Below are 11,691 nucleotides of genomic sequence, written 5' to 3'. Positions count from 1 at the left end.
TATAAAAAAAAAATTGTGTATCTTCTACAAGTGCATTAACATATATCATATATGATTTCTGTAAACTGGGTTATATGTTTGTATTAGTAAAGAGGAAGTCAAAGAGGCATGCCTTGCACTTGAAGTAAGAAGGTGTGGTTTTTAGTGGCTATTAGGTCCTGTGGTTGTTCATTCCAAAAAGCAATATCTGGAAGAGGTCAGTCTTCTGCATGGTGGGGTTTAAATGTATTCCGTTGATTCCCCAACACTTTCATGAGGTGGTATGACTGTTGTGATGATGTCTAGCAACATGAAAATGGATCTGACCTCTGCTCATCATCATCATCAGTGCCACTAAAGCTGTTTCTGAAATGAAATGAAATCATGCCCTGCATATAAGAAGTGCAAAAATCTAGAACTTTTGGTTCCAAAATGATACCTTTTATTAGACCAACTGAGAAATTGCAAAACAAATTTTTTTCTGCAAGCTTTCAAGCTCATGCACCCTTCATTCCCTCACAACCCCAAATGGCTGCTTTTAACAAGTGGAAAAATCAAGTTATTTTACAGAAGTAGTAGTTTATTCACATAATGCACTGATAACTTGCATTCATTTTAAAATATATGCTTTTTGAAAAAGGAGTGTTGTTAACAAGTATGAAATAAATGGCTCATGCTAGTCGCACTTAACCTTTTACCTCTTCAAATGTAAAAATAAACCAACATAAAATATTAGTACACTGTACAGTACCTCTATTCCTCTTAGAAGAAAACACAAAATCCAGTATATTGTTTGAACAGATTTTTAAACATCTATTTCCTTTCTTCAGTAATACTGATAACGCTTTGTGGCTGTTGGGGAACTGCAGCAGTAGGCAGAGTAGTGACCGATGACCCTGCTAATCACAACTTAATTATATCAAACACAGAAGCACCTGGAGACGTAGTGATGGTGAGTTTTCTTTTTATGTACTTAAATGCAGAAATCTGTTAATTTGAAAACAGTTTTCAGTTTCAGTATTTATGAGCTGTGGTGCCACTCATTCCCAGTGTAAAAGTTTGGGCATCCTTTAGGCCAGTGGTTCTCAGCCTTTTTTGTACCAGGACCCATTTTGTAAACATTGATGGCCAGTCCCAACCCACAGTCTCCTGGCTTTGCCAGTGCACTTCACTCCCCACCCAAAGCCCCCTGGTACCCTGGGCATTGCTGGTGCCTCTCACTCCAACTCACCCCCACCTCCCAGCCCTGGCAGCGGGGACTCCCAGCTCCCTCCATCCTTCTCAAGTCAGAGCGTGGTGCCCATGGTGGCTCTGACTCATGTGGGCAGCAGTAGAGCAAGTCGGGCCCTGACATGGGCTGGAGGGAGGAGGAAGGGAGGCTTGAATCACTCTCCCTGTCCCCCAACCTGCCCTGCCCTGACCTTGGGCTCCTGTACTGAGCCAGGCAGCCTGGTCATGGCCCCACCTGTCCCTGGAGCAGTGCATCTCAGCTGCATCATCCCACCCCTGGAAGTATGGGCACTGGCCCTGGTGTGGCTGGCCCAGCCATGCAGCTCCCCACAACCCCCAAAGTGCCCCCCCCCTTTCCCCACTGGAGGGACAGGTACCTTCTCCCCTGCTCTGGTGCAGCTTCAATGCCTAGCCACCTTCCCTCAGTGCCAGAAGCCCCCCCCCCCCCAACACACACACACCCATCCCCCCCACGTACATATATACACACGCACACACACTCTCCCCTGGACAGTTCCTAATCCCTGGCCCTCCAACCCTCACTCCCCATAGACTTACCTGCATCCAGCTGCTGGGGCTGCTTCCATGACAATTCCAGCCACATGCGCAGACATGTGCACCTGCTGCCTCCAGTAGTCCCAGGCAATTCCTTGTGGGCTGGAATACTGCCAGCCTGAAAGGGGAAACCCATGCTTTCCTGTGTTTTTCTGGCACTTGCTTATGACCCTTTTAAATATTCTTGTGACCCATAGGTTGAGAAACACTATTTTCAGTTGCCTATAATTTTGTCACAAATTAACTGTTTAGGTTGAATTTTTTATGCTTCTTAATGACTGAGGGGAAGAAGAGGGTAGAGAGAGCGAGGTATATGAGAGAACCATTCCAGCTAAAATGGTCAGTCATATCCATATACATTAGGAGAAAATAGTGTCTTACGCATGTAAAACAAAATTAGTTTTGTTCAGAAGTTTAGTACTAATATGTTTTTGGGCAGGGAAAGGGTTTGCCTAGACATAAAGGATGAGACTTCTCCCATCCCTGGAAAATTCATTCAAAGTTGGTTAAGTCACGTTAAGCATGTGTGAATTGATATGTTTAGTAGATACTTAGTTAGAGTTTGGCAGCTAAATTCTTTCTGCACTAAGCGTACTCTAGGCCAGAGGTTCCCAACCACCAGGCTGCAGCCCAGTACTGGCCCGCAAAGGGCTGGCTGCTGGGTAGTGGCACAAGCCCCTCCTCGGACCCCTGTCTGTCTGCCTGGTTGAGTGGCTTCTGCTGCCAGCAGGCATGTGCAGGCTTAAATCTGGGGGGTGGGGCAGCTGGTTCTGCACGCTCTTTCCCACTGCTGTGCTTCTCCGCGGGGGTGGTAAAAAAAGGTTGGGAACCACTGCTGTAGGCTAGTGCAGGCTTGGACCAGGATCTTCCTTGTATTTGCTTTTGATATACACAATTGACTTTTTTTAGAAAAGAGTTTCTTAAACAAAAAAATTATGTTAAATATGCATTACAGGAATTATTTAGGTTGCAAAGTCAAGTAACTTGAAAGGTGGGAAATGCCAGACTTACATTTCCTTGTTTAATCTTAATGAATCCTTCCTTGTGTGTCTATACTAGTAGTGATGAGTATTTGACTGACCAAGTATTGTCAAATAATGGTAAAATATTTTAAACATGAATGTATTAGGATTGTAATCTTCAGTAGGTTAAATATGCATGCCAGTTACAGAAAAAACCCTTACGTTATTTTGAACGAATGAAATTAAACTCTAAAAAAAAAATGGTAATGAATTTTTATAACGATCAATGTTAGATAAATGCAAATGTGAATGGTATTCAAGATGAAACAGTTCTTCGTTTCCTAGGCTTTTATCCTGAAATCCTACAGTCAGCCTGAACAGTTACAAAAAAATCCCACACAACACACACACAAAACCTCTAAGAAACAATAATAAGTTTAAAATGCAGTTAACTAAGCCAACTCTTCAAACATGTTTCTGTTTGCATTTGGAGAGGCCTGCAATCACAGCAGATGACCAGTAGGAGAAGTTTACTATGGTGCTGGTTTGGTCAAGGTTCGAATTACGCTTTGACTCCTGGGGGCATCTGCAGAAAAAATTGGGCTGCCCATCACGATGCCCTAATAAATTCCCCTAGAACAGTGGTCTCCAACCTTTTTAAGAAGGAGATCACCTTTGGCATTTAAAAGCAACCCAAGATCTACCATGCAGTGCCACCACTCTGCCCAGCAGGTAAGTCTGGGGAGGGAAAGGGCAGGGGGCAGATTGAAGCAGAGGGAGACAAAATTATTTGGGGGTGTGCCCTCCCAGCAGATAAGACTCACCTGGCTGGGTGTGCACTTAACTTACCCCTGCTCCTGCCTCTGTGGTACTGTCCCTCACTGCAGGGGCCTCAACCTATCCCCCGCCCTGCAATTCAAACCCTGGTTTTGTTTCTTGCTTCAGCACAGAATAGCTCCTGCAGCCCTGCATAGCTTGATGGGGAGGGAAAGGAGAATGAGGCTGGAAGAGCTCAGGAGAAAGAAATAGGGAAGGAAGTACCTGCCACACTCGTGCCTGTGTTAACAGATGATACTGTGATGCAATTAAAAAAAGCAGGCACAGCAAGGATTAAAAACAGTGTGCAGGGGTGTGAAACAGGGAAAAGATAAATTGTTTTTAATCTTTGCTGTGCCTGTTTTTTCCTCAGGCCTGAAAAAAAGTACCTTGTGTTCAAAAGCTAATCTAAGTTATCCAAGCCATGCAGCTGGTCCAATAAAGGATATCATTCACAAAAATCTTTTATTCTCATATATTTCCAGGACCATTGTTGCTACCTCACCTGAGCGCTGATTTCCAACCAGGGTGCTGTGGCACAGTGAAGTGCTTTGAGACCCTTTCAAGGGTGCTGCAGGGTGCCACTCAACACTAGCACTGTTAGGTGTGCAAACATGATTCATAAGATAAATCCAGAGAGCACATCCAGATGACTGCCCATGTGCCTCCTGCAGTGTCTCAAAGCCCTTTGAGATGCTGCAAGAGGCATACGTGGGAAGAAAAAAAAACATTCCTTGTGCTGCAAATTTGCATCATGGGGTTAAAATTAGACCCCTGGATATCTAGGGGTCAAAAAATACTCCAGGGGAAAAAAGCAGGGCAGGGCAGAACAGAGCATTTCTATGGTTGGCCCTTGCCCTGGTGCTGTAGCACACTGCCTGCCCATGCAGGGAGCTGGGCCTGGGCACCATGCTGGTAAGTGGAGGGGGGCTGGAGTAGGGGGGAGAGGACCAGGGAGGGTGCCGCTGGCCCCATCCCCCACCTACTCCCACAGCCCTGCCCAATGGCTACCCCGCCTGGCCCCAGCATCTTGGCAATTAAAGAAAAGCCCCACACTCACCAGCAGTAGCAGCTGCCGTCAGGGTCACTGGGGCCTTGTGACAGAGCCCGTGCACATAGCATAGGGCAGAAGAGACTGGCTCCAGCTGCCTGGCACCTGCACTGCCGCTGCCCCATCACAGGGGGTGTGGCAGGGGCTGGCAGGGTGCCACCGTCAGGCAACCAGGGCTGCTCAGGTCAAGCGGTGCCAGGCCCCGGGTGACAGCTGCAGTGGCCCCAGCTGCTTGACAGTGCATGGAGCTGTGTGGTGCCCTGCCAACCTACACTGTCTCCGCATGAGAGGTCAGTGGCAGCATGGGTGCTAGGCAGGCGGGGCTGGTCTCCACTACCCCCTGCTTCCTCATGCTGTGCAGTGGGGGGGCTCTGTCACGAGGCCCCAGTGACCCCGATGGCAGCTGCTACTGCTGGAGAGTGCTTTTTTGGTTTTTGTTTTTAAATGCCAGAAGGCTGGGGCCTGGTGGAGTAACCATTGAGGGTCTGAGGGTATAAGTCAAGGCAGGGGGCAGGCAGGGCAGCCATTGAGGGGCTGCAGGAACCAGCAGGGGATGGGGATGGGGATGGGGCTGGGGCTGGGCAGGCAGCGATCTGAGGGGGCTGAGGGAGCAAGCGGGGGTGGGGCATGTGGGCCCTACAGGTGGGGTGATAGCCCTTGCAGGGGCCATATGGCCCCTGTTGTGGGGGCTGTAGCCCCTGTGGGGGGTGCAGTCCATGTGCTGTGTGGGGGGCTGCACCCTGCTGGGGCAGGGGATCCACATCTCCTGAGCAGCTCCTCCAGTCTCCCCACAATCCACCTACACCTACCCACATCCCCGCAGCACACTCCTTGTGTGCCCAGCTGCCAAAGAAGATGACACCTGCTGGCAGGAGCTGTGGCTGCAGGGATTAGTTGTCCCCACATCCTAGTTAGTGAAGGGGTCAGGGGGAGCTCTAGCTGCTCTATGGTAAGAAAACCAAAAGGCAAACAGCAAAACATATAGGTATTTATCATCATAGTAAATTGAATTCTAAAGACACTGGTAGACTTCCAAATACTTTAACACTAGATACATCAACAAAACATTGCCCAACTGATCTCCTGTCTGTCTGTCTGTCTCTCTAGTGGTTTTTTGTTTTAATTGTGGAGGAACATGAATTTCAGGTTATTTTACAGAGTGACTTTGGGATTTTTTTTATCAGGGATTTTGCAGTTTTCAATAGGGAATACCAGAATTCCTGCTAGGGAGGCAAGTGGCAGGATCCAAGCAGAGGAGCCTGCTCAGAGCTGGCACCTTGGACCCAGCTGGAGGTGGCCAACCTCCTTGCCAGTTGGGGCCAGGAGGACATACTTTGACAGTTCAAAGCAGGCCAGCACACTGGGAACATCTTCTGAGTGATAGCTTCCCAGATGGCTAGGCAGAGGCACACTCTTATCACTGAACACCTAAATGATTTTTCACTTACCTCAAGTGATCAAAGCAAGAGCTCCTCTTAACGATATAAATTTAAGGCATTGACTATTTTTTTTCCATTTATGCATAAAAGTCAGTGAAAAGGCTGATCAAGTGAAGGAATATATACAACACAGAACTGAAACTTTTACTTTACGTGCAGTTGTTTTATTCTTTTGAAATGGTATACCCAAAATAAAAAGGTGATAATGAAAAAGAAATGATGCAACTATCTTTGAAAAACGTGCACCTGAAATACATTGGTAGATTTCCGCCCCCCTATTATCTTTGCTTCTAGGACCCAAATATAATTCCTCTACAAACTACAACAGTAAATACTTGTGAGCAAGTGGCTGGCCTGGGCACAATTGGACAAGGAGTGGGCACAATTGGACAAGGAGTGGGCACAATTGGACAAGGAGTAGAGCAACACAATTTTGGAGGGCAAAATATGGATTCGGGCAAATACTCCTACTCAGAATGGCACAATTTTACGCATCCTCGTCTAGGTGAAGTAAGTATTTTGGTACTTTTTCCTCACAGCTCCCACTGTCTACATTATACCTAGTATAAAAATATTTTCAAAACGTGAATAATGTATTAAACTAGAGAGGGCTTCCCCTACCTTTACTGTTGTTAGCTCACACTGTGATTCAGAATGCTATTGTTTTAGGGGGAAAACATCTTTTCTTCAGTTATTTTGTATAATTAGAGAGAGTTTTCATGACTTCTTTTTGTTTAGCTTTTGAGTAGCACTAGTGTTGATCATTTAGACTGTGACAGTTTTATGTACATTTTTGTGGCTGTGTGGGAGCATCTACACGTCACTCTATAGCAACATTATTATTGTGTCATGCTTTAGTACTTTCTTTTGGAAATCCTAAAGCGTGGTGCAGTAATTGCCTATAATGTGGTGTGTGTGTGATGCGTGGTTAGTTTTTGCTGCTACTTTGTTGTAGCGGTATGCTAAAAATGGAGGAGTGCGCCACTACGGAGAAGTACCTGCTGATTACATGTAGACCTATGTGATCGCTACGGCAACATAGGGCGATGTGTAGATGCACCCTGTGTCCCTTTGTTTAGTTCTGATCTAACTGCTTCTATTCTACTAGTTGGATATTAATGCTATTTATAGCTTGTATATGGTTATACAGCCTTAAAAAGAACACGCCAGTCATTGGCAATTAGACACTGTCACTTGTGTGTAAATCAAGCTTTTAACTTCTATTTCAAATGAATTTTAATTAACAGGTTATTTAAACAGGTTCTTCATTCTTATTACATGTGTGATTAATAGAAATTATTTCTGTGTTAATTACTTATATTTTATAGTATGAATGATATAGACCAATCATGTGCATTTTTTGTATGTAGGAATCCATTAGAGGACACACTCTGATTAAAAATTAATCAATGAAAGGTAAATCAAAGAAATTATTTTTATGTTATATGTTTAGGATAACAGTTTAAGAAAACTAATTAGATGGGTTTGTTTCTTCCTATGCAGAAAGTGCATCTGTGCAGACAGGATGAAGAGCTTAAGCATTCAGAAGACTATGTCCTTCCATATAACTATGAAGGAAGGGGATCACTGGCTGGTTCTGTAGGCTGCTGCAGTGATCGGCAGGAAGAGGAAGCTCTTGACTTTTTAGATCAGCTGGAACCCAAGTTTAGGACGTTAGCAGAAACATGTGTAAGGAGATAAGTGCGTTTATCACAGTGCTGAAAACTGCAAATAAATGGATGTTTTACTTTGCCAATGTTAGTTGATTTTGAACTTAAATGCAGCAGATTCTACTTTTTATTTTCCTTTCTGAGGGGAGAGGTTTATCAAAAGGCATTAAGGGTTTTTACAAGAACTTAAATCCTTCATAATTTGCCATACTTTATAGATATTGACCTATATTTGTTGTATCCAAGATAAAAGTTTTAAAACATATTGTTCTGTATAACTACTTTAATACCATAATATGGGTTTCTATTTAGCATTACATTTTCCATTCTTTGTTTGTCTGTATAGTTTTAAGTATTCATAAAAATTTCTTTTATTTAGCTTTGGAGATGGAAAGCTTTATTTTATTCAACTTTTCCCCCTTTACTTTTATTAAAAATAAAACAAAACAAACAAATAAAATATCCCCAGAGTTTATATCTGGGATATATCAGAATACTTTACCAGTGTCTGACTTGGACAATCTGGGATCCAAAATATTAATTTTTCAGGAGTAAAATTTCAGAAGATACTAGGTTACTTTATTAGAGGAAACGTTATATGTTAGTTGGAAAACAGAAGGAAAAAAAAAGTATTGTATATATGTAACATAATATTTAAAATTTTATTGACATTCTTTTGGACTAGTAGCTACTACCAGCCTTGCTATCATGAAGAATGTAGGTTATAAGCATTATATGTAAGTACAGCAAAAACTGTGTTATCTAGCACTTCATTAACTGGAAAGCTCCACTAACTGGCATCTGAGGGACGCAGTTTTGCCACTGCAAGCCGAGTTCTTTTCCTTCATTTCTTCGGCCCATGGCCCAGGGCAAAGCAGCCTGTGCGGGGCCCCCCTCCCTGTCCCCTGGCACAGTGACGCCAGGGAGCGCACTAGACGGTGCATATTTGATTAACTGGCATCCCCCATTCCCGGGGATGCCAGATAATGACAGAGCTTTTGCTGTACTTTTTTTTTTTTTTTAAGAAGTAGTAAGCTTGTAGATCAAGAGTTCAGAATACAAGAGATTGCCTCATATGCTTTCACAAGATAACTACTGGACTGCAAAAACCTATGGACAATCTCTTGCTTATTTTAGATTAAATTTTTACATTAGTTGTTTGCTAGCTTCAGCATATCATAGAATGTATGTAATTGGAAAGAAAATGGATCTCATAAGGTTATTTTTAATCAGTCATTTTGCTTAATTATTAAGGCTGCTTACAGATGTAAAAAAAATCCCCCAAAACCAAGAGTTTTACTTTGAACTCTGTGCACCCCAGCACACGCTCAGAAGAGGCATTGCATTAGTTGGACTCTGTTCACGCAGTGTCTTCAGTGCGGCTTTTATGGCACTTTTATCTAATAGGCAATTGATGCAGCTTTAGATGAAAATGCTGAAATGCCTCATTGAAGCTTCTGATCTGTTCAGATGCTGTGGAACCGAGTCAAAGTAACGTACCATTTCTTCCAGGAAAGCAGGTCCTCCCTTCCTCCCGCAGTCTATCAGTGCCCTAAGTTTTTGTGTTTTTTTTCTCAGATTCAAATTCACCAAAATATGTTATAAGTTTCTTGGAGATAACACTGATGGTTTTTTTATGGGAAAATATCAAAGGTTGATGCCTGTAATTACTATGAGTAGGAAGTATCCTATTTTAGGAGCTAATATGGAGTTGTTTGCTGTATACACAAAAGAACATGTGTAGATGGGCTCCTAATCAAAATTATATATAAATATAAAAGTATTTGCTCTGGTGTAATTAATATTAACTTATTAAAACTTAATTATAGGCAGGAATTCTTGTGGGCAATATCTTTTACTGGACCAGCTACCTGGTTGGGACAGACATTAATTATACACAGCATATTAAGTTACAGTAACAACCACTAGGTCACAGTAAGATATATACCACCAAATCCTGAATTCAGTAAGTTTTTATTACTTACCCAGGATATTCAGTGTTATTTCTTTTCTCAGGTGCTTCTAGAATTCCTTTGTGCTTTAAAAATTTCCTTTGCTGTTATATTTAAAAAAAAAAAAAAAAAGGTAACTTTGTGCAATTTAGTTGTTAATGTTTCTTTTCAGCAGTGTTGCTCTGTAAACATGCTTAAGGATTTTTTAAAAATGTACTATTCATAAATTCTTTAAAACAAGCTCTCGATGATAATAAAGTGTCACTTTGCTCTGAACCCACGTGAAGAACCATCACTGATTTGAGAATAACAATGACTGCAGGTACCAAACACTAAACATCAGTGTAACTTTTACCAGTTTAGTAGAGTAAGTTACAACAGTATCTGGAGCAGATGGACCAGCACCTCCTTTGCCAATTACAGAAGATACTATTACAACAGTTCACCACCTGTTGACACAGAAAGCCATTTCAATAGACTACACAGCTGGGAATAGGATAAAATTCACAAGATACAAATATATGTAATCTGTACATCAACATTCTTTTAGTATATAGTCACTCATGACTTTGAGGGCTAATTTTACCATGGAGTGAAGTGGCATACACAAATGTAGAGCTGTGACCCTCTATCTGTTCCACCAGTATATAAATATATTGTTTGTCTTTACCCAGTGATTTCAATACAAAGATACAAGTCAGTGAAAAACATTTATTGTCTAAAGAGTTAGCTAGAAAGCTGCTTATCAAAGTAGCTTTTTCTTTTTCTCATACTATTAGTAGACATGAGAATATTCATGATAAGGTTTAGTTGCAATAAATAGCCTTCATAAATACAAATGCTAAATGTATATTAAGTAATTTGTACAGTCTTTTAGACTGGGGAAGTGAATTTACCCTGAGTAGTGTCTACTGCCAACAAGAAAAGCAAGATCAAGATATTATGAACTAATTTTGTAATGGTAAATTTAAGCAACACTGCGAACAACCATTCCTTGTCATTTGCATCCTTGAGTCTTTGTACACTAGAGATTAGACGCTGAACCTTGTAAACTGGGATAGTTCCATTGACTCAAATGGAGTATGCTGATTTTTACACCAAAGATCTGGCCCTAAGGTTCTAACTAGCTTCCTTTTTGTTCTTACGAAGTATGTTCAATTTTAGCAGTGGGTACTTTAAGATAACGCACTTTTTTTCCCTTGGGTTCTTATTTTTAGTAATAAATTTTAAAAAAATCCTGTGGCTCATAAATGTCCTGGATATTTTATATATACTCTTTATAATTACTACAGATGCACCAAAACCCCTCTGGAACTATATGGTTTCACTAGTAAAAACAAAATAAACACCAGAGCAACACTTTAAAATAAGTCAAATTTGCCCATGCTTCGTATACTTGGAAATTGGTGCTTAAACTTCAAAAACTGCAGGATAATAATTCATTCCAAACAAACCACTTTACATTGACATTTCAAATAACAGTAAAACATGTTTCTATTTCTACTCTTTTAGTTTTTGTGAAGATTGGCTCTTCTAAGCCTAATTTTGGGGCCATGTGCATCTCAAAATTAATCTGTAAACCTTATGACCTTTTTCTGCACAGCCAACATGAGAGAAAATATTTATAATATATTTGCTAATTCTGAGAATTTGAGAAATTTGTATAAAGCAAACAAAAAAGTGTTTCAAAATGTGTTCTTATTGATTATTATTGGTCTTGGATAAACTTGAAATAGATTTGTTCTTTTCAGCTGAGCAGTTTCAAAAGCTGTCCAGTTGTTAAAATATTACCTTGTTTAACATCATGTTTTTATTGTATTTTGTATAACAGTAAATAATAAAGTGGATTTTTGCAAAATAAGAGAGACCTACTGCAAAAACAGTTCACTTCTTGTATACTAGAATAAGATGCATGGATAATTAAAACATGTCCTGATGCAAGCTGGCCATGAAGATGACCTTATCTATGGGGACTACTACATTTAAAACCATTTATATTTTCGAAACCACATGCATGCTATGCTACTACTTAACGAA

The 11,691-nt window shown here is 41.4% G+C and overlaps 1 protein-coding gene across 3 annotated transcripts in view; it reads left to right on the top strand.

Annotated features, from left to right (window-relative positions):
* Nucleotides 1-8,080, top strand: part of LOC109304086 (desmocollin-1-like) — a 44,185-nt gene extending 36,105 nt beyond the window's left edge. Inside the window, exons 14-17 of one of the 3 annotated variants that reach the window (XM_019526595.1) lie at nt 810-931; nt 6,327-6,411; nt 6,454-6,542; nt 7,536-8,080. In XM_019526595.1, coding sequence (XP_019382140.1) covers nt 810-931; nt 6,327-6,411; nt 6,454-6,542; nt 7,536-7,733 — 494 coding nt within the window. In that variant the 3' untranslated portion in view covers nt 7,734-8,080. Of the gene's footprint in view, nt 1-809; nt 932-6,326; nt 6,543-7,402; nt 7,449-7,535 lie in introns of all 3 variants that reach the window. The other 2 variants (XM_019526603.1, XM_019526587.1) reach the window with 2 other exon arrangements.
* The last annotated feature ends 3,611 nt before the right edge of the window (nt 8,081-11,691 follow it).

Source organism: Gavialis gangeticus, unplaced genomic scaffold (assembly GCF_001723915.1).
Source record: "Gavialis gangeticus isolate Ggan-Ray unplaced genomic scaffold, GavGan_comp1, whole genome shotgun sequence".
Classification (NCBI taxonomy): Eukaryota; Metazoa; Chordata; order Crocodylia; family Gavialidae; genus Gavialis; species Gavialis gangeticus.
This window is presented reverse-complemented; position numbering and strand designations above follow the sequence as displayed.